We start from the raw sequence: 26,319 nt of genomic DNA, 5'->3' as shown, positions 1-26,319 counted from the left end.
CCGATGATGTTCTTCCAAACTGCCTTATCCGTGGGCATATCTAATGTTCCTTCCTTTGGCCAGCTGATGTTGAAGGATGGTCACTCTAACTCACACAAGGTTCTTAGCATTCCAGGGCTCATTTTGACCCCATAATCACCACTAAAACCCTTCTTAAAATTCTTGATCGGACACTCTAAGACAGTGGGTTTTGAACCCATTCTACTTATGTTTCTGATGTCTGGTGTCACTAAACAGACAAAGGGTGGGGTGTCCCTTTTTCAGAGACCACTCAGATGCCCGCCTGGCCACATCTCTCTCGAGAACTTAGGCGCTAAGGTATACCCGTATGAAGCCTGGGCCAGGTCGTTCCCCAGAGGGACGAGTCACCGTTGTGCGTTACGACGTTGACAACGAACCGCAGGTTAGAGCCCACTCGGACTCTGTAGTTTTTACCATGGAGCCACAGGCTGAAAACTCAGAGACAAGCCTCCAAGATCCACATTCACATGCACATACACTCAGAGCTTCTCACATTCCTGCCCTAACCCAGGGAGTCCTACCTGGGGTCTCTCTACAGAGACCTTGGGAGGGGATCAAGCTCCCCTTCCATCTGTAGACAGGCCTGACTAGGGTCGGGTCCAGGACCTTACCTTTCCAGATGTCTTCTGATGAGTTCAGTCCTCTTCTCCTTCGAGTCCGGCCGGGCAGTGGTGTGCGGCCAACAATGTCTCCTGAGAAGGAGGTCCCGTCAAAATGAATAGGAGGCGTGCCACCTCATTCCCTGGGACAGTATTATTGTTCACTCCCCTCACCCCAACCTTAAACCAGTGGCACAAAGGACCAGCGTGGTTGGGTTTCCTGGTCAGGGAACCAAAATGTTACGGAAAATCTCAGCCGACAGAGGAACCAAGTGGCACTCGGAGAGGTGGAGGAACAGTTTGTTATGCTGGCGGGCCCAGTGAAGTTAGGACTCCAAAGTCTGAGCCCCGACTGGCGCTCTTTGAGGGTTTTTATAGATTACAGAAAGGGAACTTGAGTGAGGGATTTCTAGTACATTCCAGTATATGTTGCAACTGCAAGTAGGATGGACAGAAGCAGAAGTCGTGTTTAGGTAATCAGCTTTGTGGTACTTTGCTTACATTTTTCTTCCTTATCAGGGTAATAAATGTGAAGGCACATACTTATACTGACTTTTCCTTATTGATAAAATGTTTAATACTTCTCCATCCAAAGCAAAACCCAAATCCTTTCTCCTATCTTAAACTTTCCCCTCAAGCCTAGTCTTCTCTGCTTCCCTTTGTTACCAGACTGCTTCCAGCGTAGCTTTTAGCTCCTTTCTAACTCCTCCCCAGCACATTTTTTATACTCTGCACTCCGACAACCTGGACATCCCTGAACCTGCTGTGCGCTGCATGTTCAAGTCTCTGCCTAGGCTTAGCTTTCTTTGTCTGGGAAGCTCCTGGTCTACTTGGGAACGTCTTTGTCATTTAAGTCTAGGTCAAATATAAACTGTGAAGCCTTTCTCAACCCCATTTCCCTCACAAGAGTATTGACTTTCTATTATGTTTCTCTAGTCCTTTGTATTTACCTTTGTGAAATTGTAACATTTTTATGTTACTACTAGAGCTATGCATGTGAATACTTCTAGGATAAGACCCACGATTTATTTGTGTTTGTATTTCTTTAGCCTGAAGTATCTGCTACCTAGAGGTAAATTTGTTGCATTGCCTTTATGGCATCTCTTAGGGAAATCTGGTTTTTGTCAAATGCATTTGAACTTGGAGGTTGAATGTGAATGAGTTTGAAAGGGTAGTTGTATCTGAGTGCTGAATTGTCTTTTGTGTATCAAAAGAAATGATTCCTCATAATAATGTAGTTGCTTGTAAGACACATACATGTATCCTAACTATTGAGGGCTCATAAACTACAAGAACCTTAAGAAATATAGAATGGGGTCCCACACTGAGATGGGGAGAAGGTAGGATTATCCTAAGGGTTGTAATGACAAACTTTTATATGTTAAGTGATTTTTTAATAAATTTGTTTCTTCTGCTGTTATCTCATCTTTTGAAAAATTTTTTTCTACCATATTTATATTATAAGATTAATATAGGATTATATTTTCTTCTGCTTGAGCACAGCCCTTGAATATCCTCTGGCTTATTGTGCATATATGTGTATGCCTTCTTGTGTCTTCTCTGTAGCATATTATAAATGCTGTAGCTAGGACTCCATGTCCTTTAAAGAACATTAATACTACCAGCTAGCTTTCATACTATATGCTATATGACCTGTCACATTCTTTTTTTTTTTTTTTTCCTTTTTTTTTGGTATTTTTCTGAAGCTGGAAACAGGGAGAGACAGTCAGACAGACTCCTGCATGCGCCCGACCGGGATCCACCTGGCACGCCCACCAGGGGCGATGTTCTGCCCACCAGGGGGTGATGCTCTGCCCCTCCGGGGCATCGGTCTGTCGCGACCAGAGCCACTCTAGCGCCTGGGGCAGAGGCCAAGGAGCCATCCCCAGCGCCCAGGCCATGTTTGCTCCAGTGGAGCCTTGGCTGCGGGAGGGGAAGAGAGAGACAGAGAGGAAGGAGAGGGGGAGGGGTGGAGAAGCAGATGGGCGCTTCTCCTATGTGCCCTGGCCGGGAATCGAACCGGGGACCTCTGCACGCCAGGCCGACGCTCTACCACTGAGCCAACCGGCCAGGGCTGACCTGTCACATTCTTAATTGTTTTCATTGTAAATCACATAAGTTGTTCCCAGTGTTCCTAGGCCTAAACTAGGAGTTAGGCCATAATTTCAATTTCCATAGAGGATGGCAGATACTGTGCTGGGCTTTTTACATAGAGTATCCAATTTAAATTGAACAGTGCACTGTAGAAGTAGGTATATTTATCTGTTTTATAGATGAGATAACTTGAGTCCATGAAGTTTCAGTCACTTGCCCAAGGTTAACTGTGGTAGAATCAAAGTTTGAAACCCAAATCTGCCTAACTCAAAGTCTGTTTCCTCCTAGGGGTGCTGTAGAGAGACTGGGTTTTCTGAAGAGTCTCCAGAGAATTCTGTGATGTTTCTGGTGAATGGTGTATTAATGAGGTCCCTTTCTGATTACAGCTCTGCCTTGGATAGACACCGCTGAATCTGTAAGAGATGCCACTTCCACTGCCACTTGGAAGCTCCAAGCATGAGACTAAGAAATCTCAGTCTAGCAAAATTGTGACCAGTGATCATGACAACTCTGAAAAGGTTAGAGCAAACAATCTCTTCCAACAGTATCTAGAGTAGCCTCTTCCTGCGTTGGCTTAGTTCCTATTCTCACGCCTAAATCTTTCAGAATATGTGTGGTTTAATTGGAGACAGAGGGAAGAGGTGAGATCCCTTGTAGTTGGAGAAGACCAGCACATTAGAACTTGGGAAGAAAGTGTGACTTTTCCTTTTCTATAAATGCATGACTGAAATGAAGGCCATGCTTCACATCTTCAAAATGAAACAACAGTCAGCCCTCATTAATGATCATATCCATACTCACTTTCTCTAATAAGATGCTCAAAGCATGTTTCCAGGACGCTGCTTGGGGAGAGTATGAAGACTAGGCCAACAAATGTATCTTCAACACTTTTTACTTTTACGGCTATTTAATTTGAAGAATTGGTCCATTTTGACTCTGCTGTTTTGATGTTGTAGGTAGTTTGACATAGTCATTCCAAACTTGGGATGTTCTTAATTCATTCATCATCATATATATTTCAATCAGAATTTTACTAACATTAATGAATTAAGTTGTTCATTGATTAAATTTTATTTTTTTTCTATTTAGAAATTTAATGTAATGGGATGACATTGATCAATAAGAGTACATAGGTTTCAGCCTGACCAGGCAGTGGCACAGTGGATAGAGCATTGGACTGGGATGCAGAGGACCCGGGTTTGAAACCCCCAGATTGTCAGATTAAGCATAGGTTCATCTGGCTTGAGCACAGGCCAACCAGCTTGAGTGCAGGGTAGATGGCTTGAGTCCAAAGAACAGTGGCTTAAAGCCCAAGGTCTCTGGCTTGAGTCCAAGTTTGCTGGGTTGAGCAAGGGGTCACTTGGTCTGCTGTAGCCCCCCAGTCAAGGCACATATGAGAAAGCAATCAATGAACAACTGAGGAGCTACAATGAAGATTGATGCTTCTCATCTCTTCCATCCTGTCTATCTGTCCCTATCTGTCCCTCTCTTTGTCTCTCTGTTTCTGTCACATAGAAAGCATACATAGGTTTCAGGAAAATATTTCTATAGCATTTGAACTGTTATTGCATTGAGTGATCATCACCCAAAGTCAGATCATTTTCTGTCACACTGCATTTGTTTCTCTATAATCCCCTGGGTCTGCTCCCCTCCTCCTGGTAACCACGTCACTTTTATCTATGTCCATGAGCATCAGTTTTATGTCCCACCTCTGTGTGAGATCATATAGTTCTTAGCTTTTTTCTGATTTACTTATTTTACTTAGTATAATGTTCTCAAGGTTTATCCATGCCACAAATGGAAATATCTTATCATTTCTATGGCTGAGTAGTAGTTGGAACATCCATTTCCTTGGAACATCCATTTTTTTGGATGGATGTTTCCATCCAAAGTGTATTTCATTAGAGGATTGGATAAAAAAGATGTGGTACATATATACAATGTGTACCACTGTGAATATTGCTGTGATGAACATGCGGGTGCATTTGTCTTTGCATTCCAATGTTTTTGAGTTTTTAGATAGATACCTAGTAAGGAGATTGCTGGGTCATATTCTAGTTCTATTCTTAATTTTTGAGGAACCACCATACTTTCTTCTTTAATGGCTGTACCAGTATACATTCCTACCAACAGTGAGTGAGGGTTCTTTTTTCTCCACAGCCTTTCCAACACTTGTTATTACCTGTCTTGTTGATAACAGCCAATCTAACAGGTGTAAGGTGGTATCTCACTGTAGTTTTGATTTGCATTTCTCTAATAGGTAGTGGAAATGAGCATCTTTTTATATATCTATATATTATTTGTATGTCTTCATGACAGAAGTGTCTGTTCAGGTCCTCTCCCCATTTTTAATTGGATTGTTTGCTTTTTTGTTGTTTAGCTTTGTGAGTTCTTTATATATTATGGATATTAATCCCATGTCAGAGCAACTGTCTGTGGATATCAAATCCCATTTGGCTGGCTGCTTTTTTTGTTTTGCTATATGGTTTTTTGCTATGAAGAACCCTTTTAGTTTAATATAGTCCCATTCATTTATTTTTGAATTTACTTCCCTTGCCCTGGGGTCAACTTCATTATTTTTTTCTAATTATTTTCACTAGGATTATTTATCATGAACTAGATAAAAGACTAACAGTTTACTTACTTCTTAGCTTATTCACTTAGAAAATAAGTAGTTCTTCTCAGATATCTTCCAGGATTATTTTGTTGTGTTAGATCTGTCTATTGTATTATGAATCCAATTCTCTAAATTTTCATTCACTTCCTGTGTCATGTAGTTAACTGTGAATGGTGTGAAGGAGAACAGAGTAAATAAATGGTTTGACCTCAGTGTTCTGCTTCACATAACAAATCTCTGATATAAGTAGGCGAAGATTTATTTTCATTTCATTTTTAAAAATTTTATTCAGAAAATTAAGTTTAACAGGATGACATTGATCAATAAGAGTACATAAGTTTCAGGTAAACATTTCTGTAGCATTTGAACTGTTGATTATGTTGTATACCCATCACCGAAAGTCAAATCATTTTCCATCACCTTTTATTTTTCTCTCTTTACTCCCTTCACCTCCCCTGTCCCCTTCCTTTGGTAACCACTTCAGTTTTATCTATGTCCGTGAGTCTCAGTTTTATATCCCACTTCTGCGTGAAATCATCAAGTTCTTAGCTTTTTCTGATTTATTTATTTCACTCAGTATAATGTTCTCAAGGTGCATCTATGTTGTTAATGGCACTATGCCATCATTTCTTATGGCTGAGTAGTGTTCCATGGCATATATGTACCACATCTTTATCCAATCTTCTATCGAGGGACACTTTGGTTGTTTCTATGTCTTGGCCACTGTGCATAATGCTGTGATGAACATGGAGTGCATGTGTCTTAATGTATCAATGTTTTCAAATTTTGGGGTTAGATACCCATTAGAGGGACTGCTGGGACATATAGTAGTTCTATTCTTAATTTTTTGAGGAACCATCATATCTTCTTCCATAATGATAGTACTAATTTGCCTTTCCACCAGCAGTGAATGAGGGTTCCCTTTTCTCCACAGCCTCTCCAACACTTGTTATTACCTGTCTTGTTGATAATAGCCAAGCTAATAGGTGTGAGGTGATATCTCATTGTAGTTTTGATTTGCATTTTTCAAATAGCCAGTGAAGATGAGTATCTTCTTATATGTCTGTTAACCATTTGTATGTCCTCTAGGAAGAAGTGACGGTTCAGGTCCTCTCCACATTTTTTAATTGGATTGTTTACATGATTATGTTGAGCTTTGTGTATTCTTTATATATTTTTGATATTAACCCCATATCGGAACTATGTTTTGCAAATATCACTTCCCATTTAGTTGGCTGCCTATTTGTTTTTTTTTTTGTTTTGTTTTGTTTTTGTTTTGTTGCACATTGCAACACCTTAATTGTTCATTGATTGCTTTCTCCTACGTGCCTTGACCGTGGGCCTTCAGCAGACTGAGAAACCCCTTGCTGGAGCCAGCGATCTTGGGCTCAAGCTGGTGAACTTTTTTGCTCAAACTAGATGAGCCTGCGCTCAAGATGGTGACCTTGGGGTCTCGAACCTGGGTCTTCCCCATCCCAGTCCGACGCTCTATCCACTGCGCCACCACCCGGTCAGGCTGCCAATTTGTTTTGTTGTCAGTTTCTTTTGCTGTGCAGAAGCTTCTTAGTTTGATATAGTCCCATTCATTTTTTATTGTCTTGATTTCCCTTTCCTTTGGGGTAACATTCTTGAATTGTTCTCTATGACCAGGGTCCATGAGCTGAGAACCTATATTTTCTTCTATGTAATTTATAGTTTCAGGTATTATATTTAGGTCTTTGATCCATTTTGAATTAAGTTTTGTGCAGGGTGACAAACTGTAGTCAAGTTTCATTTTTTTACATGTGGCTTTCCAGTTTTCCTAGCACAATTTTATTTTCATTTTCTAAAGGATAATTAGGAGACCTTCACCAAATAAAACTGCTATGGAGTAGAAAAGACTTGTAGTGTGATTTAACCTAGCTTTTACCCCCATAGATGATCTTAATAATTTGGGAGTGGAGTAAGGCATGCACAGATAAACAATGTCTAGAAAGAAAGCCCCCTCCCTTCCTCCAAAATATTCACCTCTCCTCCGTTTAATCATTCTTCCATTGTATATAATAACAGGTAGGGATAAGTATGGATTTACCAAATTCTTATTTTGATTAAAAATTATTGAATTTAAAGAGAGAGAGAGAGAGAGAAAGAGAGAAGCATATATTTGTTGTTATGCTTGTTTATACATTCGTTGGTTGATTTTTGTATGTGCTCCGAGCAGAGATCAAACCCACAACCTTGTTATATTTAGAAAATGCTCTAATCAACTGAGCTACCTGGCCAGGGCACAAATTCCTTTATTTATTTTTTTCTTTTCTTTTCTGAAGCTGGAAATGGGGAGAGACAGTCAGACAGACTCCCGCAAGCGCCCGACCAGGATCCACCCGGCACGCCCACCAGGGGCGACGCTCTGCCACCAGGGGGCGATGCTCTGCCGCGACCAGAGCCACTCTAGCGCCTGGGGCAGAGGCCAAGGAGCCATCCCCAGCGCCCGGGCCATCTTTGCTCCAATGGAGCCTTGGCTGCGGGAGAGGAAGAGAGAGACAGAGAGGAAGGAGGGGGTGGGGGTGGAGAAGCAAATGGGTGCTTCTCCTATGTGCCCTGGCTGGGAATTGAACCCGGGTCCCCCGCACTCCAGGCCAACGCTCTACTGCTGAGCCAACTGGCCAGGGCACAAATTCCTTTCTTAAAATATGAATTTTTCTTGTGAGTTTTAAAATAGGATTGTGAGGTATAAAAATATTATTTCTAATTGAAAATGTATCAAAGGCCTAAATATAAGATCAGAAACAATAAATTACATAGAAGACAACATAGGTACTAAACATATGGACCCTGGCCATAAAGAACAATTTATGAATTTGACCCCAAAGCCAAGGGCAGTAAAGGCTTCCCCCCCAAAATGAATGAGACTATAGTAAACTAAAAGTCTTTTGTACAGCAAAAGAAACTGAAAATAAAACGAAAAGGTATCCAAACAAATAGGAGATATTCACAAACAGATCTGATAAGGGTTTAATATCCAAAATATTGTATATAAAGAACTCCCAAAGTTCAGCAACAGTTTGATTGGATCATTTAACTATTTGCATTTAAAGTAATTGTTGATGGATATGTATTTATTAACAGTTTATCCATAGTTTTTACTTCCTTCCTTCCTTCCTTCCTCTATTCCTTCCTTCCTCCCTTCCTTCTTTTCTCTCTCCCCCTCTTCCTCCCTTCCTTCCCTTTTTTCCCTTCCTTCCCTTCCTTTCTCCCTCCCCTCTTCTCTCTCTTGCTTTCCTCCTTTCCTTTTTTACTTTTCCTTTCCTTTCTCTTTTTTTCTCTACATTCATCTCCTTTCCTTCCTTTTTTTCTCTCTCTCTTGTGAGAGAAAAAGAGATAGTGAGATAGACTCCCGTATACACCCTGACTGGGATCCACCCGGCAACCCCTCTCTGGGGCTGATGCTCAAATCAACCGAGGTATTTTTAGTGCCTGAGGCTAATTCACTCAGACAAACCAAGCTATCCTGAGTCTCCAGGGCTGACCCTCAAATCAATCAAACCACTGGCTGCTGGAGAGGAAGAGGGCAAGAAGGGGGAGAGAAGCAGGCTTGGGGGGCGAAGGGAGTGAGGCAGGGGAGAGAAGCAGATGGTTGCTTCTCCTGTGTGTCCTGACTGGGAATTGAACCCAGGATGTCCATCTGTTGGCATTCTATCCACTGGGTCAACCAGCCAGGGCCACATTTTTCTTCTTCTTAAAGAAAGCCCTTTAACATTTGTTGTAATACTGGTTTGGTGTTGCTGAACTTATATATTTATTTAGTATATAGACTTTTTTTACATGTATTTTCTTATTTGATCCTCAATTAAGTTAGGCATCATTACAATTTTACTGACAAGAAAATTGAGTTTGTGAAATTAAGTGACTTGTCCAAGGCCAACAGCTAGTAAAGAGCTGTATCCTGGACCAGTATCTAGGCATGTGTGTTATTGCCATATTGGGGATGTCTCAAATCAATTAATTAATATAAGAGACTATTAAATATTTGTAAAATTATTGATCTGTTTTGCCCAAGAGCATCCATGTTAAAGGAATGACTGGGAGTTGCTACAAATTAGTGGTGGTTGTTAATCTTGGTTAGTTTAACCATAAATATGAGAGATGTATGAGGAGAATTAACTTTACCCAGCCATTTTGCTCATTCTACGAGTTACACTGTAGGTCATCTTGCCTCCTCTCAGCCTTGTCCCCGTCATCAATGATAACCTCCTTCAGAAACCGTCTATGCTGCAGTTAAGTGTCAAAATTTCCTTTTCTCATAGTTTATCGGGGTTTATTATATGCATCCTCAGTTGTTTGGAGATTCTGGAGTTTCCTACTGAGCCCCAAAGATGACCCAAAGTCCCTGAGAAAGACTGTCCCAATGAGATGTTTTCATTTACCTCTTTTACTTTTGTAGAGAGAGGAGAATTACCAAGCAATGACATCTCCATCTTCACCTCAGGGACCACTCAAGAAGAGATCAGCGTTGGATGATCTCACCAATGTGAGTAGGCTAGTCCAGACTTCTGCTGTGATGTTGCATAAGGTTTAGACAACCTCTTCTTTGAGGGAACTTTCCAGCTAACAAAACTCTGACCCTCTCTGGAATGTTGAGAACTGATTTTATTTGGAATCAGTGACCCAATTGCAGAGACTGCAGGGACTCTTCTGCTAGCACATACATTTGGATTAATTGGTGGAGCTCTCTGTAAGCAGCAAATAGAAAGATTACTAGGTATGAAATTTTAAGATAAATATGAGAACTATGGGATCTTGCATTAAGATGAAGTCCAGCCTGACCAGGTGGTGATGCAGTGGATAGAACATTGGACTGGGATGCGGAAGGACCCAGGTTTGAAACCCCGAGGTCGCCAGCTTGAGCACGGACTCATCTGGCTTGAGCAAAAAAAAGCTCACCAGCTTGGACCCAAGGTTGCTGGTTCGAGCAAGAGGTCACTTGGTCTGCTGTAGCCCCCCAGTCAAGGCTCATATGAGAAAGCAATCAACGAACAAATGAGGAGCTGCAATGAAGAATTGATGCTTCTCATCTCTTCCATCCTGTCTATCTGTCCCTCTCTTTGTCTGTTTCTGTCGCACATAGAAAGCATACATAGGTTTCAGGAAAATATTTCTATAGCATTTGAACTGTTATTGCATTGAGTGATCATCACCCAAAGTCAAATCATTTTCTGTCACACTGCATTTGTTTCTCTATAATCCCCTGGGTCTGCTCCCCTCCTCCTGGTAACCACGTCACTTTTATCTATGTCCATGAGCATCAGTTTTATGTCCCACCTCTGTGTGAGATCATATAGTTCTTAGCTTTTTTCTGATTTACTTATTTTACTTAGTATAATGTTCTCAAGGTTTATCCATGCCACAAATGGAAATATCTTATCATTTCTATGGCTGAGTAGTAGTTGGAACATCCATTTCCTTGGAACATCCATTTTTTTGGATGGATGTTTCCATCCAAAGTGTATTTCATTAGAGGATTGGTTAAAAAAGATGTGGTACATATATACAATGTGTACCACTGTGAATATTGCTGTGATGAACATGCGGGTGCATTTGTCTTTGCATTCCAATATTTTTGAGTTTTTAGATAGATACCTAGTAAGGAGATTGCTGGGTCATATTCTAGTTCTATTCTTAATTTTTGAGGAACCACCATACTTTCTTCTTTAATGGCTGTACCAGTATACATTCCTACCAACAGTGAGTGAGGGTTCTTTTTTCTCCACAGCCTTTCCAACACTTGTTATTACCTGTCTTGTTGATAACAGCCAATCTAACAGGTGTAAGGTGGTATCTCACTGTAGTTTTGATTTGCATTTCTCTAATAGGTAGTGGAAATGAGCATCTTTTTATATATCTATATATTATTTGTATGTCTTCATGACAGAAGTGTCTGTTCAGGTCCTCTCCCCATCTTTTAATTGGATTGTTTGCTTTTTTGTTGTTTAGCTTTGTGAGTTCTTTATATATTATGGATATTAATCCCTTGTCATAGCTATTGTCTGTGGATATCAAATCCCATTTGGCTGGCTGCTTTTTTTGTTTTGCTATATGGTTTTTTGCTATGAAGAACCCTTTTAGTTTAATATAGTCCCATTCATTTATTTTTGAATTTACTTCCCTTGCCCTGGGGTCAACTTCATTACTTTTTTCTAATTATTTTCACTAGGATTATTTATCATGAACTAGATAAAAGACTAACAGTTTACTTACTTCTTAGCTTATTCACTTAGAAAATAAGTAGTTCTTCTCAGATATCTTCCAGGATTATTTTGTTGTGTTAGATCTGTCTATTGTATTATGAATCCAATTCTCTAAATTTTCATTCACTTCCTGTGTCATGTAGTTAACTGTGAATGGTGTGAAGGAGAACAGAGTAAATAAATGGTTTGATCTCAGTGTTCTGCTTCACATAACAAATCTCTGATGTAAGTAGGCGAAGATTTATTTTCATTTCTTTTTTAAAAATTTTATTCAGAAAATTAAGTTTAACAGGATGACATTGATCAATAAGAGTACATAAGTTTCAGGTAAACATTTCTGTAGCATTTGAACTGTTGATTATGTTGTATACCCATCACCGAAAGTCAAATCATTTTCCATCACCTTTTATTTTTCTCTCTTTACTCCCTTCACCTCCCCTGTCCCCTTCCTTTGGTAACCACTTCAGTTTTATCTATGTCCGTGAGTCTGTTTTTTATCCCACATCTGCGTGAAATCATCAAGTTCTTAGCTTTTTCTGATTTATTTATTTCACTCAGTATAATGTTCTCAAGGTGCATCTATGTTGTTAATGGCACTATGCCATCATTTCTTATGGCTGAGTAGTGTTCCATGGCATATATGTACCACATCTTTATCCAATCTTCTATCGAGGGACACTTTGGTTGTTTCTATGTCTTGGCCACTGTGCATAATGCTGTGATGAACATGGGGTGCATGTTTCTTAATGTATCAATGTTTTCAAATTTTGGGGTTAGATACCCATTAGAGGGACTGCTGGGACATATAGTAGTTCTATTCTTAATTTTTTGAGGAACCATCATACCTTCTTCCGTAATGATAGTACTAATTTGCCTTTCCACCAGCAGTGAATGAGGGTTCCCTTTTCTCTACAGCCTCTCCAACACTTGTTATTACCTGTCTTGTTGATAATAGCCAAGCTAACAGGTGTGAGTTGATATCTCATTGTAGTTTTGATTTGCATTTTTCAAATAGCCAGTGAAGATGAGTATCTTCTTATATATCTGTTAACCATTTGTATGTCCTGTAGGAAGAAGTGACGGTTTAGGTCCTCTCCACATTTTTTAATTGGATTGTTTACATGATTATGTTGAGCTTTGTGTATTCTTTATATATTTTTGATATTAACCCCATATCGGAACTGTTTTTTGCAAATATCACCTCCCATTTAGTTGGCTGCCTATTTGTTTTTTTTGTTTGTTTTGTTTTTGTTTTGTTGCGCATTGCAACACCTTAATTGTTCATTGATTGCTTTCTTATACGTGCCTTGACCGTGGGCCTTCAGCAGACTGAGAAACCCCTTGCTGGAGCCAGCGACCTTGGGCTCAAGCTGGTGAACTTTTTTGCTCAAACCAGATGAGCCTGCGCTCAAGCTGGTGACCTCGGGGTCTCGAACCTGGGTCTTCTGTATCCCAGTCCGACGCTCTATCCACTGCGCCACTACCCGGTCAGGCTGCCAATTTGTTTTGTTGTCAGTTTCTTTTGCTGTGCAGGAGCTTCTTAGTTTGATATAGTCCCATTCATTTTTTGTTGTCTTGATTTCCCTTTTTTTTTGGGTAACATTCATAAATTGTTCTCTTTGACTAGGGTCCATGAGTGAGGACCTATATTTTCTTCTATGTAATTTTTAGTTTCAGGTATTATATTATTTAGGTCTTTGATCCATTTTGAATTAAGTTTTGTGCAGGGTGATAAACTGTAGTCAAGTTTCATTCTTTTACATGTGGCTTTTCAGTTTTCCTAGCACAATTTTATTTTCGTTTTTTAAAGGATAATTGGGAGACCTTCACCAAATAAAAACTGCTATGGAGTAGAAAAGACTTGTAGTGTGATTTAACCTAGCTTTTACCCCCATAGATGATCTTAGTAATTTGGGATTGGAGTAAGGCATGCACAGATAAACAATGTCTAGAAAGAAAGCCCCCTCCCATCCTCCAAAATATTCACCTCTACTTCCTTTAATCATTCTTCCATTGTATATAATAACAGGTAGGGATAAGTATGGATTTACCAAATTCTTATTTTGATTAAAAAATTATTGAATTTAAAGAGAAAGAGAGAGAGAGAAGCATGTATTTGTTCTTATGCTTGTTTATACATTTATTGGTTGATTTTTGTATGTGCCCGGAGCAGAGATCAAACCCACAACCTTGATATATTTAGAAAATGCTCTAATCAACTGAGCTACCTGGCCAGGGCACAAATTCCTTTCTTAAAATACAAATTTTTCTTCTGAGGTTTAAAATAGTATTGGACTATATACTTTAAAAATATTCCTTCTAATTGAAAATGGATCAAAGGCCTAAATATAAGATCAGAAACAATAAATTACATCAAAGACAACATAGATACTAAACATATAGACCTTGGTCATAGAGAACAATTTATGAATTTTACCCCAAGCCAAGGGAAGTAAAGGCTTCCCCCTAAAAATGAATAAGACTATAGTAAACTAAAAGTCTTCTGTACAGCAAAAGAAACTGAAAATAAAACGAAAAGGTATCCAAACAAATAGGAGATAATATTCACAAACAGATCTGATAAGGGTTTAATATCCAAAATATATAAAGAACTCCCAAAGTTCAGCAACAGTTTGATTGGATCATTTAACTATTTGCATTTAAAGTAATCATTGATGGATATGTATTTATTAACATTTTATTCATATTTTTTACTTCCTTCCTTCCTTTCTCTCTTCCTTCCTCCCTTCCTCCCTTCCTTCTTTTCTCTCTTCCCCCTTCCTCCCTTCCTTCTCTTTCTTACCTTTTTTCCCTTCCTTCCCTTCCTTTCTCTCTCCCCTCTTCTCTCTCTTCCTTTCCTCCTTTTCTTTCCATTCCTCTTTTTCTTTTCCTTTCCTTTCTCTTTTTTCCTCTACATTCATCTCCTTTCCTTCCTTTATTGCTCTCTCTCTTGTGAGAGAAAAAGAGATAGTGAGATAGACTCCCATATACACCCTTACTGGGTCCACCCGGCAACCCCTGTCTGGGGCTGATGCTCAAATCAACCGAGGTATTTTTAGTGCCTGAGGTTAATTCACTCAGACAAACCAAGCTATCCTGAGTCTCCAGGGCTGACCCTCAAATCAGTCGAAACACTGGCTGCTGGAGAGGAAGAGGGCAAGAAGGGGGAGAGAAGTAGGCTTGGGGGGTAAAGGGAGTGAGGCTGGGGAGAGAAGCAGATGGTTGCTTCTCCTGTGTGTCCTGACTGAGAATTGAACCCAGGATGTCCATCTGCTGGCACTCTATCCACTGGGTCAACCAGCCAGGGCCACATTTTTCTTCTTCGTAAAGAAAGCCCTTTAACATTTGTTGTAATACTAGTTTGGTGTTGATGAACTTATTTATTTATTTATTTAGTATATAGACTTTTTTTACATGTATTTTCTTATTTGATCCTCAATTAAGTTAGGCATCATTACAATTTTACTCACAGGAGAATTGAGTCTATGAAATTAAGTGACTTGTCCAAGTCCAATAGCTAGTAAAGAGCTGTATCCTGGACCAGTATCTAGGCATGTGTGTTATTGCCGTATTGGGGATGTCTCAAATTAATTAATTAATATAAGAGACTATTAAATATTTGTAAAATTATTGATCTGTTTTGCCCAAGAGCATCCGTTTTAAAGGAATGACTGGGAGTTGCTGCAAATTAGTGGTGGTTGTTAATCTTGGTTAGTTTAACCAAAAATATGAGAGATGTACGAGGAGAATTAACTTGACCCAGCCATTTTGCTCATTCTACGAGTTACACTGTAGGTCATCTTGCCTCCTCTCAGCCTTGTCCCCGTCATCAATGATAACCTCCTTCAGAAACCGTCTATGCTGCAGTTAAGTGTCAAAATTTCCTTTTCTCATAGTTTATCGGGGTTTATTATATGCATCCTCAGTTGTTTGGAGATTCTGGAGTTTCCTACTGAGCCCCAAAGATGACCCAAAGTCCCTGAGAAAGACTGTCTCAATGAGATGTTTTCATTTACCTCTTTTACTTTTGTAGAGAGAGGAGAATTACCAAGCAATGACATCTCCATCTTCACCTCAGGGACCACTCAAGAAGAGATCAGCATTGGATGTTCTCACCAATGTGAGTAGGCTAGTCCAGACTTCTGCTGTGATGTTGCATACGGTTTTGACAACCTCTTCTTTGAGGGAACTTTCCAGTTAACAAAACTCTGACCCTCTCTGGAATGTTGAGAACTGATTTTATTTGGACTCAGTGACCGAAATGCAGAGACTGCAGGGACTCTTCTGCTAGCACATACATTTGGATTAATTGGTGGAGCTCTCTGTAAGCAGCGAATAGAAAGATTACTAGGTATGAAATTTTAGATAAATATGAGAACTATGGGATCTTGCATTAAGACAAAGTCCAGCCTGACCAGGTGGTGGTACAGTGGATAGAGCATTGGACTGGGATGCGGAAGGACTCAGGTTTGAGTCCCCGAGGTCTCCAGCTTGAGTGCGGACTCATCTGGCTTGAGCAAAGAAAAGCTCACCAGCTTGAGCCCAAGGTTGCTGGGTCGAGCAAGGGGTTACTTGGTCTGCTGAAGGCCCATGGTTAAGGCACATATGAGAAAGCAATCAATGAACAACTAAGGTGTTGCAACGAAAAACTGATGATTGATGCTTCTCATCTATTTCCGTTCCTGTCTGTCTTTCCCTGTCTATCCCTTTCTCTGACTCTCTCTCTGTCCTTGTAAAAAAAAATAAAGATAAAGTCCAGAGGTGGGTCAACTTGTTGCTTAGGAGTTAAATACATTGGTGGATTCATTATGGTGTACGGCAATGTTTAACAGTTCAAGCCCATTGGGCATTTGTGACATGACATTTGTGTGTGTTGTGTAAAACTGACCTCAGCCAGTATCTCTGGCAACCAGGCATTAAGTTCTTTTAGCATTCAAGTCATAGTGACCATCAAAAATGAACCCTGATGTACAGAACCTTTGACTACCAACGCACCATAACCTGGTCTTCCCGTTGTGGGAATCCAGAAACTCAATTTTGACTAGAATTCTGAAGTTCACTTTCAGTTACCTCCCTTCTGCATTAATAAGGTACCAGCGAAAACCAGAATTAATAGAATGTTACTAATTGAATTCAGAATTCAGCCAAAGATAATCTTTGTTCTTAGATAATAATAACTGCTGCCCACTGAGTGCTTACCATCTACCAGGCACTATTCTAAGCACTGTTCTCTGTGGCACCTTTGTTATTCATTGATTGCTTTCTCATATGTGCCTTGACTGGGGGTGGGGCCTACAGCAGAGCGAGTGACCCCTTGCTCAAGCCAGTGAACTTTGGACTCAAGCCAGCGATCATGGGGTCATGTCTATGATTTCACACTCAAGCCAGAGAGCCTGAGCTCAAGCTGGTGAGCCCGCGTTCAAGCCGGTGACCTCAGGGTTTTGAACATGGGTCCTCTGCATCCTAGTTCTAACCTCTATTCACTGTACCACTGCCTGGTCAGGTTAAGCACTTTTTCCTGTATCCACTTGAGTCTTACATAAACATTTGCGATAGATGCTATAATTATCTCCACTTTCCAAATGAGGACTTGTCTAACGATTGTTTTGAAGTCTGTTTCATCTAGAATACCGAGAATCCTGGTGAACTATTGTTGTCCTTCATAGTAAAGTGTCCTTCTGTGGCTACCAGAATACTGCTATTTACAATAATAATTTAGTCCCTTGGCCAGGACTGTATAAGCATTGGCAAAGTTTTCTCCTTTGGATCTCTGTTCTTTAGATGCTATGTGACTACCTTTGCTAATATAACTAATATACTCTCTTCCCCATAGATATTACAACATACATGATTAGGTTACAGCTCTGCATAATTTCAGATTTACTATAGATTGGTTGAAAGAGACCCTTTTCACACATTCTTGTAGAATTAGGTTTGTTTCCTTACTTATCTAACCATGGATTGAGAAACTTGGCTGAAATAAGGTAGCCACACAAATCAGAACCAGGTGCAACCCATTTGGTGTAGTTTCTCTTGGCCTGCAGAGTCAGTGATGGGAGTGTGGTGACACTGTGCAAAACAAGTGTTTACAAAAAACAAACACAAATAAACTAATAGGTAGTATATGCAGATACCCAGGACCCTCAAGATACTTTAACTGAATTCAACATCTGCTAGGCCACATCCTCATGCAGGGTGGAGGTGGGGTTAGAAAGGCATCCGTGAGAAGTATCTTTGCCTCTGTCTAGCTTTCCAGAATCTTAGAAAGCCGATTTCCATTCTGCATTCAAGTTCTGAGGATTCACTTTGGGCTGCAGAAAGACCCATCATTACAATGTACCTAAGCCTTTTGTAGGGTTGGGCATTTGCAGAAGTTTGAGATCATCTGTTTGAAGGTTTAGGGCTGCTTTCTTTATGAGTTTTGGGGTTTCCTGAATAATGATTTTCTTCTTTCCGTCAGTATTTGTAGGTCTCCATGTCCTCATATTTGTTTTATCCTTAACATTCACCACAATGAAGTCCTGGCTTGCCAAAAGAGTTGATGTATTTTAATTAGTTAATCTGCTGTGAGGGTTTTTCTTTCTCCTTTTTCATTTTAGCATGGGAAGGACATTTGGTATGTAAGAGCTGGTCTTAACCCAATAGACAAGGAGATGGGGTCCATATTTATGTTTACCCCTATTTTCCTATTTCTTGGTAAAAGAATTAAGGGGAAGTACAGTTAAATCTCCTTGAACTTAGATCAGAGAATATTAGTGCTTCAAACTTTCACAATACCATGCTGTTTGATTATCGTGGCTCTATAATATAATTTGAAGTCAGGTATTGTAATGCCCCCAGTTTCGTTCTTTTTCCTTAGGATTGCTCTGGCTATTCGGGGTTTTTGATAGTTCCATATAAACCTGATGACTTTTTGTTCCATTTCTTTAAAAAATGACATTGGAATTTTGATGGCAATTGCATTAAATTTGTATCGCTTTGGGTAATATAGTCATTTTGACTATATTTATTCTTCCTATCCAAGAACAAGGAATGTTTTTCCATTTCATTATATCTTTTTCAATTTCCCTTAACAATGCTTTGTAGTTTTCATTATATAGATTGTTTACATTCTTTGTTATGTTTATTCCTAGGTATTTTGTTGTTGTTGCAACCATGAAGTGGATTGTTTTTTTGTTTGTTTTATTTTTTTAAATATTTTTTTATTATTAAATTTAATGCAGTGACATTGATAAATCAGAGTACATATGTTGAGAGAAAACGTCTCCAGATTATTTTGACATTTGATTGTGCTGTATACCTCTCCCCCAAAGTCAAATTGTCTTCTGTCATCTTCTATCTGGTTTTCTTTGTGCCCCTCCCCTCCCACCCCCTCTCTCCTTCCTCGCCCCCACCCCCACCCCCCACCTCCGTTGCCATCACATTCTTGTTCATGTCTCCGAGTCTCATTTTTATGTCCCATTTATGTGTGGATTCATATAGTTCTTAGTTTTTTCTGATTTACTTATTTTACTCCGTATAATGTTATCAAGGTCCATCCATGTTATTGTAAATGATCCGATGTCATCATTTCTTATGGCTGAGTAGTATTCCATAGTATATATGTACCAAAACTTTTTAATCCACTTGTCCTCTGACGGACACTTAGGCTGTTTCCAGATCTTCGCTATTGTGAACAATGCTGCCACAAACATGGGGGTGCATTTTTCCTTTTGGAGCCATTCTATGGTGTTCTTGGGGTATATTCCTAAAAGTGGGATAGCTGGGTCAAAAGGCAGTTCAATTTTCAGTTTTTTGAGGAATCTCCATACTGTTTTCCACAGTGGCTGCACCAGTCTGCATTCCCACCAGCATATACCGTGCTCATGGTTAGGAAGAATAAACATCATTAAAATGTCTATATTACCCAAAGCAATCTATAAATTCAATGCAATACCAATTAAAATACCAGTGACATACTTCAAAGATATAGATCACATATTCCAAAAATTTATATGGAACCAAAAAAGAACACGAATAGCCTCGGCAATCTTAAAAAAGAAGAATAAAGTGGGAGGTATCACACCTCCTGATATCAAGTTATACTGCAAGGCCACTGTACTCAAAAGAGCCTGGTACTGGCATAAGAACAGGCATATAGATCAATGGAACAGAACAGAGAACCCAGAAATAAACCCACAGCTCTATGGACAACTGATATTTGACAAAGGTGGTAAGGGCATACAATGGAGTAAAGACAGCCTCTTTAACAAATGGTGTTGGGAAAATTGGACAGCTACCTGCAAAAAAATGAAACTAGATTACCAGCTTACACCACTCACAAAAATAAACTCAAAATGGATAAAAGACTTAAATGTAGGCCGTGAAACCATAAGCATCTTAGAAGAAAACATAGGCAGTAAGCTCTCCAACATCTCTTGTAACAATATATTTGCTGATTTATCTCCACGGGCAAGTGAAATAAAAGATAGTATAAACAAATGGGACTATATCGAACTAAAAAGCTTCTACACAGCTAAAGACAATAAGAACAGAATAAAAAGACAAACTACACAATGGGAGAACATATTTGACAATATGTCTGATAAGGGGTTAATCACCAAAATTTATAAAGAACTTGTAAATCTCAACACCAGGAAGACAAACAATCCAATCAAAAAATGGGAAAAAGAAATGAATAGACACTTCTCCAAAGAGGACATACAGATGGCCAATAGGTATATGAAAAAATGCTCCACATCACTAGTCATTAGAGAAATGCAAATTAAAACCACAATGAGATATCACCTCACACCAGCCAGAATGGCGCTCATCAACAAAACAACACAGAATAAGTGCTGGCGAGGATGTGGAGAAAAGGGAACCCTCCTGCACTGCTGGTGAATTGTTTTTTTGAGCTCGTTTTCTAATGTTTCATTGTTGGTATATAAGAAGGCAATGGACTTTTGTATATTAATTTTGTATCCTGTGACCTTACTGTATTGGTTTATTGTTTCTAGTAGTCTTTTTGTAGAGTCTTTGGGGTTTTAGATGTGCAGGATCATATCATTTGCAAAAAGTGAAACCTTTACTTCTTCTTTCCCAATATGAATGCGTTTTATTTCTTTCTCTTGTCTGATTGCTCTGGCTAGAACTTCCAGCACTATGTTGAATAAGAGTGGAAAGAGTGGACAACCTTGTCTTGTTCTTGATTTTAGGGGAAAAGTCCTCATTTTTATGCCATTTAATATGATGTTAGCTGATGGTTTATCATAGGTGGCTTTTATTATGTTGAGATATTTTCCTTCTATACCCATTTTGTTAAGTGTTTTAAACATAAAATGATGTTGTATTTTATTGAATGCCTTTTCTGCATCTACTGATAAGATCATGTGGTTTTTGTTATTTGTTTTGTTGATATGGTGTATTACGTTAACCGTTTTACGTATGTTGAACCATCCTTGTGATTCTGAGATGAATCCCACTTGATCATGATGAATAATTTTTTTAATGTGTTGTTGTATGCAATTTGTGAGTATTTTGTTTAGTATTTTAGCATCTGTATTCATTAGAGATATTAGTCTGTAGTTTTCTTTTTTTGTGTTGTCCTTGCCAGGTTTTGGTATGAGGGTTTATGTTGGCCTCATAAAATGTGTTTGGCAGTATTGCTTCTTCTTCAATTTTTTGGAAGACTTTGAGTAGAATAGGAACCAAGTCTTCTTTGAATGTTTGATAGAATTCACTAGTATAGCCATCTGGCCCTGGACTTTTATTTTTGGGGAGGTTTTTAATAGTTGTTTCTATTTCCTCCCTGCTTATGGGTCTGTTTAGGCTATCTGCTTCTTCATGACTCAGTCTAGGAAGATTGTATTGTTCTAGGAATGTATCCATTTCTTCTATATTGTTAAATTTGGTGGCATATAGTTTTTCATAGTATTCTACAATAATTCTTTGTATATCTATGATATCTGTGGTGATTTCTCCTCTTTCATTTTGGATTTTGTTTATATGAGTTCTTTCTCTTTTTTCCTTGGTGAGTCTTGCCAAGGGTTTGTCAATTTTGTTGATCTTTTCAAAGAACCAGTTCCTTGTTTTATTAATTTTTTCTATAGTTTTTCTGTTCTTTATTTCTGCTCTGATTGTTATCATTTCTTCTGCTGGTTTTGGGTTGTCTTTGTTTCTCTTTTTAAAATTTTTTAAGATGTGAAGTTAAGTGGTTTACTTGGGCTCTCTCTTGTTTGTTCAAATAGGCCTGTAGTGATATTAACTTCCCTGTTATTACTGCTTTTGCTGCATCCCAGAGATTCTGATATGTCATATTGTTATTTTCTTTTGCCTGTATGTATCTTTTGATCTCTGTGCTTATTTCTTCTTTGACCCACTCATTTTTTAAAAGTATGTTGTTTACTTTTCACATTTTTGTGGGTTTGTTTACATCTTTTTTTTGCAGTTGAATTCTAGTTTCAAGGCTTTATGATCAGAAAATATGCTTGGTATAATTTCAATCTTTCTGAATTGGTTGATGTTATTTTTGTAACCCAACATATGGTCAGTTCTTGAGAATGTTTTATGTACACTAGAGAAAAATGTATACTCTGGCATTTTGGGATGAAATGTCCTATAGATGTCTATGATATCCAATTGTTTAGTGTTTCATTTAAGGCCAATATTTCTTTATTGATTTTCTGTTTGGATGAACGATCTATAACCATCAGCAGTGTATTGAGGTCTCCAAGTATGATTGTATTTTTGTCAGTTTTTGTTTTTAGGTCAGTCAGTAGCTGTCTTATATATTTTGGTGCTCCTTGGTTTGGTGCATATATATTAAAAAGTGTTATGTCTTCTTGATTCAGTGTCCCCTTTATCATTATGAAATGACCGTTTTTGTCTCTGATTACCTTTGCTGTCTTGTAGTCAGCATTGTTAGATATGAGTATTGCTACACTTGCTTTTTTATGGATATTATTTGCTTGGAGTATTGTTTTTCAACCTTTCACTTTGAATTTGTTTTTATCCTTGTAGCTTAGATGTGTCTCTTATAGGCAGCATACAGTTGGATTTTCTTTTTTAATTCATTCTGCTACTCTGTGTCATTTTATTTGGTGAGTTCAATCCATTTTCGTTTAGTGTAATTATTGACATTTGAGGGATTTCTGTTACCATTTTATATATTGCTTTCTAATAGTTTTGTGTCTTGTTTGGTTCTTCTCTTTTATTTTTCTATCATTTGTTTTTGTTTGGTTGTAATCCATACTTCTTGTCTCTGTTACTTCTTTTTTCAAGCATGTACTTCTGTGTTGGTTTTTCAGGGGTGGTTACCATATAAGTAATGGAAAGCATACATATCATGTTCATTATAGTACATTATCTCATGAGTGCTTCTGCACTCCATCCTCCTTTGCTACTGTTAATCTTTGTCCTTGCCCACTTTTAGTTTCTTTGTCACAGATTAATCTTGTTTTTATTGTGATCTTGATAGAGCTTTTACTTGTAGTTTTGTTTTGTTTTTTTCTTTTTGTCTGATCAGAAAACCCCCTTTAGTATTTCCTGAAGTGGGGGTTTTCTGGTAATAAATTCCCTCATCTTTTCTGTATCAGTGAATGTTTTTATTTCTCCTTCGTATTTGAAGGATAGCTTTGATGGGTATAGTATTCTTGGCTGAAAGTTTCTCTCTTTCAGAACTTTAAATATTGGGGTCTATTCTCTTCTAGCTTGTAGAGTTTCTGCTGAGAAGTCTGTTGATAATCTAATGGCCTTTCTTTATATGTGGTATTCTTCTTTTCCCTGGCTGCCTTGAGAATTTTTTCTTTGTCATTGGTTTGTGCCAATTTCATTGTGATGTGCCTTGGAGTAGGTTTGTTAGGGTTAAGATAACTTGGTGTTCTGTTTGCTTCTTGAATTCAAGGCTTTAGTTCTTTCCACAGGCTTGGGAAGTTCTCTTCTATTATTTTTCAAATATGTTCTCCATTTTCTCTCCTCTTTCTGATATACCCATTATTCTTATGTTGCTCTTTCTGATGGAGTCAGACAATTCCTGTAGGGCTATCTCATTATTTTAAATTTGTGAGTCTCTCTCCTCTTCTCTCTGTAGTACCTCTAGTTGCCTGTCTTCTATGTCACTAATTCTCTCCTCTATCTGGTCTGTTCTATTGGCTAAGCTTGTTACCTCGTTTTTCAGTTCATGAATTGAGTTTTTCATCTCTGTTTGATTCGTTTTCATAGTTTCAATTTCCTTGGTGAAGTATTCTTTCTGTTCATTGAATTGTTTTATGAGCTCCCTAAATTGCCTTTCTGCACTTTCTTGTATATTTTTAGTCCTGAGTATTTTTAGGACTTCAATTTTAAATTCTCTGTCATTTAACTCCAAGACTTCTAAGCTATTGAAATTTTTTTCTATAGATTTTTTCTCATCTATCTGAGCTACATCACTGTCTTTTGTATCCATGATGTTAGATTTTTTTCTTTAATGGCATTTGAGAGTGGTATTGTTAATAACACAAATAAGAGTTGATAAAATTTTTGAGAAAATGCAGTGAAAAACTGAAAATTCTATTGTGCTAAGTGGAACAAAATTATGTAGAATGGAGAGTCTTGGTTGGGGGGGAGTGACAAAGAATCAAAAAACGAGGCAAGAACCCACAAATTGCCACAAGGAAAAAATGTGGATCAAGAATAAAATAATTTGTTTGTAAATGATGGTTGAATGAGAGTAATAGTGTAAGAGAAAAGAAAAAAAAGGAAAAGATATAAAAAAATACAGCGAAAAATGAAAATTCTAGTGTATTAAGTTGCACAAAAACTATAGAACGGAGAGCTGGAGTTGGGGGAAATGCTAAAGAGATAAAGAGCAAAGTAAAAAGCACACAAAATGCCACAAAGAAAAAAATTTAAATCCAGAATAAAATAATTTGTTTGTGGGTGAGATTCTAATAAGAGAAAAAGTTAAAAGAAGAGAGAGAGAAAAAGATTAAGTTGTTAAGTTTTTTGGAATGTAACACTCATAGAAAAAATAATAAAGAATGGAAAATGTAACATCTTTGGGTAATAATGTTCAAAATGAAAAGAAAAGAATAAAATGGAAAGAGGGTAAAATGACCAAGGTGGGAGGAAAAAAAAAGATAAAAAATGGAAAAAGTTATAAAGACTGTGGATTTTTCCTGGTTTTGAGAAGTTATCTTCTTCCTTTTTCTTTCTTCTCTTTTTGGCTGATGGCGCTGTACCCCAGGTTCTGCCCCTGTGGCACTCTTAGGCAGAGATTTGCTATTGTGTCGCTATGGTGATGACATAAACTAGGCCTCAGTCCTGTTGGTAGGCGGGGCTTGTTAGCGTTTGAAGGCTCTGACAATGGGAGAGTCCATTTTCCCAGAGCCTCTCCTCAAATCTCTCCTTCCTGAACCAGCAGCCTGGGACCCAGCTGTGAAGTTGCCCCAGCCACTGCCTGGAGAGCAAGAGGCTCTAACAGCTGCCAAATCCCCCCTCTATCCCCACTCCATGCAGGGTTCTGGGTAAGGCTTTGCCAGCCAGAGCCGCCAGCATAATCAGGCAGGGCTGGGAGCTGATTGCCTTTCAGGTGTCTTTCTATGAGCCTCTAGGCATGTCTAGTATGCCTCAGCACTCTGCAGGTCTGCTCTCCAGAGGCTGTCTGCAAGCTGCCTGCGCCCCCTCCCCCCACTATTTCTGCAGTTCACTTTCCCAAGAGTGTGCTTTGTTAGCTTATATGGCTAGTGGAGGTGCCGTGCCCAGACAGGTCTGGGTGTAGGGAAGCCAGCTTTCGTGCACTTACTGCACGCTGTTGTTTGGGAAGCTGGGATTATTCAGAAACTCTGGTCACAGCCCACACAGAGGGTCACTACTGACAGTCTCCGACCCAGCCCCACCATCTGGGAATGCAGGCACCCATGCCTGAAGTGCCAGGTGGATCCACTCGCACACTGCCTGCACTTGCCAATTGGGATACCGGGAGTAAACAAGGCAACTGCTCGCCCACCTCTGCCAGGGTCTGCCGGTGGCGTTAGCTCCACGTGGACTGAGCCATGGGCACACTCTCTCCTCAGCTTGAACGTCTCTTCCCCAGCCCAGCATTTTCTGCAGCCCTAGCCCTTACTTTCTCTCAGTTCCAAGTGAAAGCAGCCCTTGCTCAGGTCAGTGAGGAAAGCAGAATACTCCATTCTCAGTCTCATTTCCTTCAGAGTGGTTTATATATATATATATATATATTCAGCCAACTTTATGCCCAATAGTACCTTTGTTTGATGTATGTGTATTTCAGATGCTCCAGAGATTGTTTTTCTGTCTCTAGTTGTTGAATTGTTGAAGTTTCAGGGAGAGGTATTGGGAGCACTCCTCATGGTGCCGTTTCTCTGCCATCACTGCGAGTCCCAATTTTATATCCCACCTGTGTGTGAAATTATACAGTTCATAGCTTTCTCTGATTTACTTATTTCACTCAATATAATGTTCTCAAGTTCCATCTATGTTGTAGTAAATGTCAGTATGTCACCATTTCTTATGGCTGAGTAGTATTCCATTGTATATATGTACCACATTTTCTTTATCCAATCTTCTATGGAAGGACAGTTTGGTTGATTCCATGTTGTGGCCATTGTGAATAGTGCTGTGATGAATATGGGTTGCATGTGTCTTTACATATCAATGTTTTCAAATTCTGTGGGTACTCAGTAGACAGATTGATTGCTGGGTCATATAGTAGTTCTATTCTTAGTTTTTTGAGAAACCACCATACTTCCTTCCAAAATGGTTGTATTCATTTGCATTCCCACAA

General features: G+C 38.9%; 1 protein-coding gene across 2 annotated transcripts in view; it reads left to right on the top strand.

Annotated features, from left to right (window-relative positions):
* The window catches only part of CCNB3 (cyclin B3), an 82,607-nt gene that overhangs the window by 25,169 nt on the left and 31,119 nt on the right, over positions 1-26,319 (top strand). For both annotated transcript variants that reach the window (XM_066356414.1, XM_066356413.1), the window contains 3 exons: positions 3,101-3,232; positions 9,755-9,841; positions 15,592-15,678. In XM_066356414.1, the coding sequence (XP_066212511.1) occupies positions 3,137-3,232; positions 9,755-9,841; positions 15,592-15,678 (270 nt within the window). In that variant the 5' untranslated portion in view covers positions 3,101-3,136. The remainder of the gene's footprint in view (positions 1-3,100; positions 3,233-9,754; positions 9,842-15,591; positions 15,679-26,319) is intronic.

Source organism: Saccopteryx leptura, chromosome X (genome assembly GCF_036850995.1).
Source record: "Saccopteryx leptura isolate mSacLep1 chromosome X, mSacLep1_pri_phased_curated, whole genome shotgun sequence".
Classification (NCBI taxonomy): Eukaryota; Metazoa; Chordata; class Mammalia; order Chiroptera; family Emballonuridae; genus Saccopteryx; species Saccopteryx leptura.
Note: the sequence above shows the minus strand (reverse complement) of the source record. Positions and strands in the feature narration are given on the sequence as shown.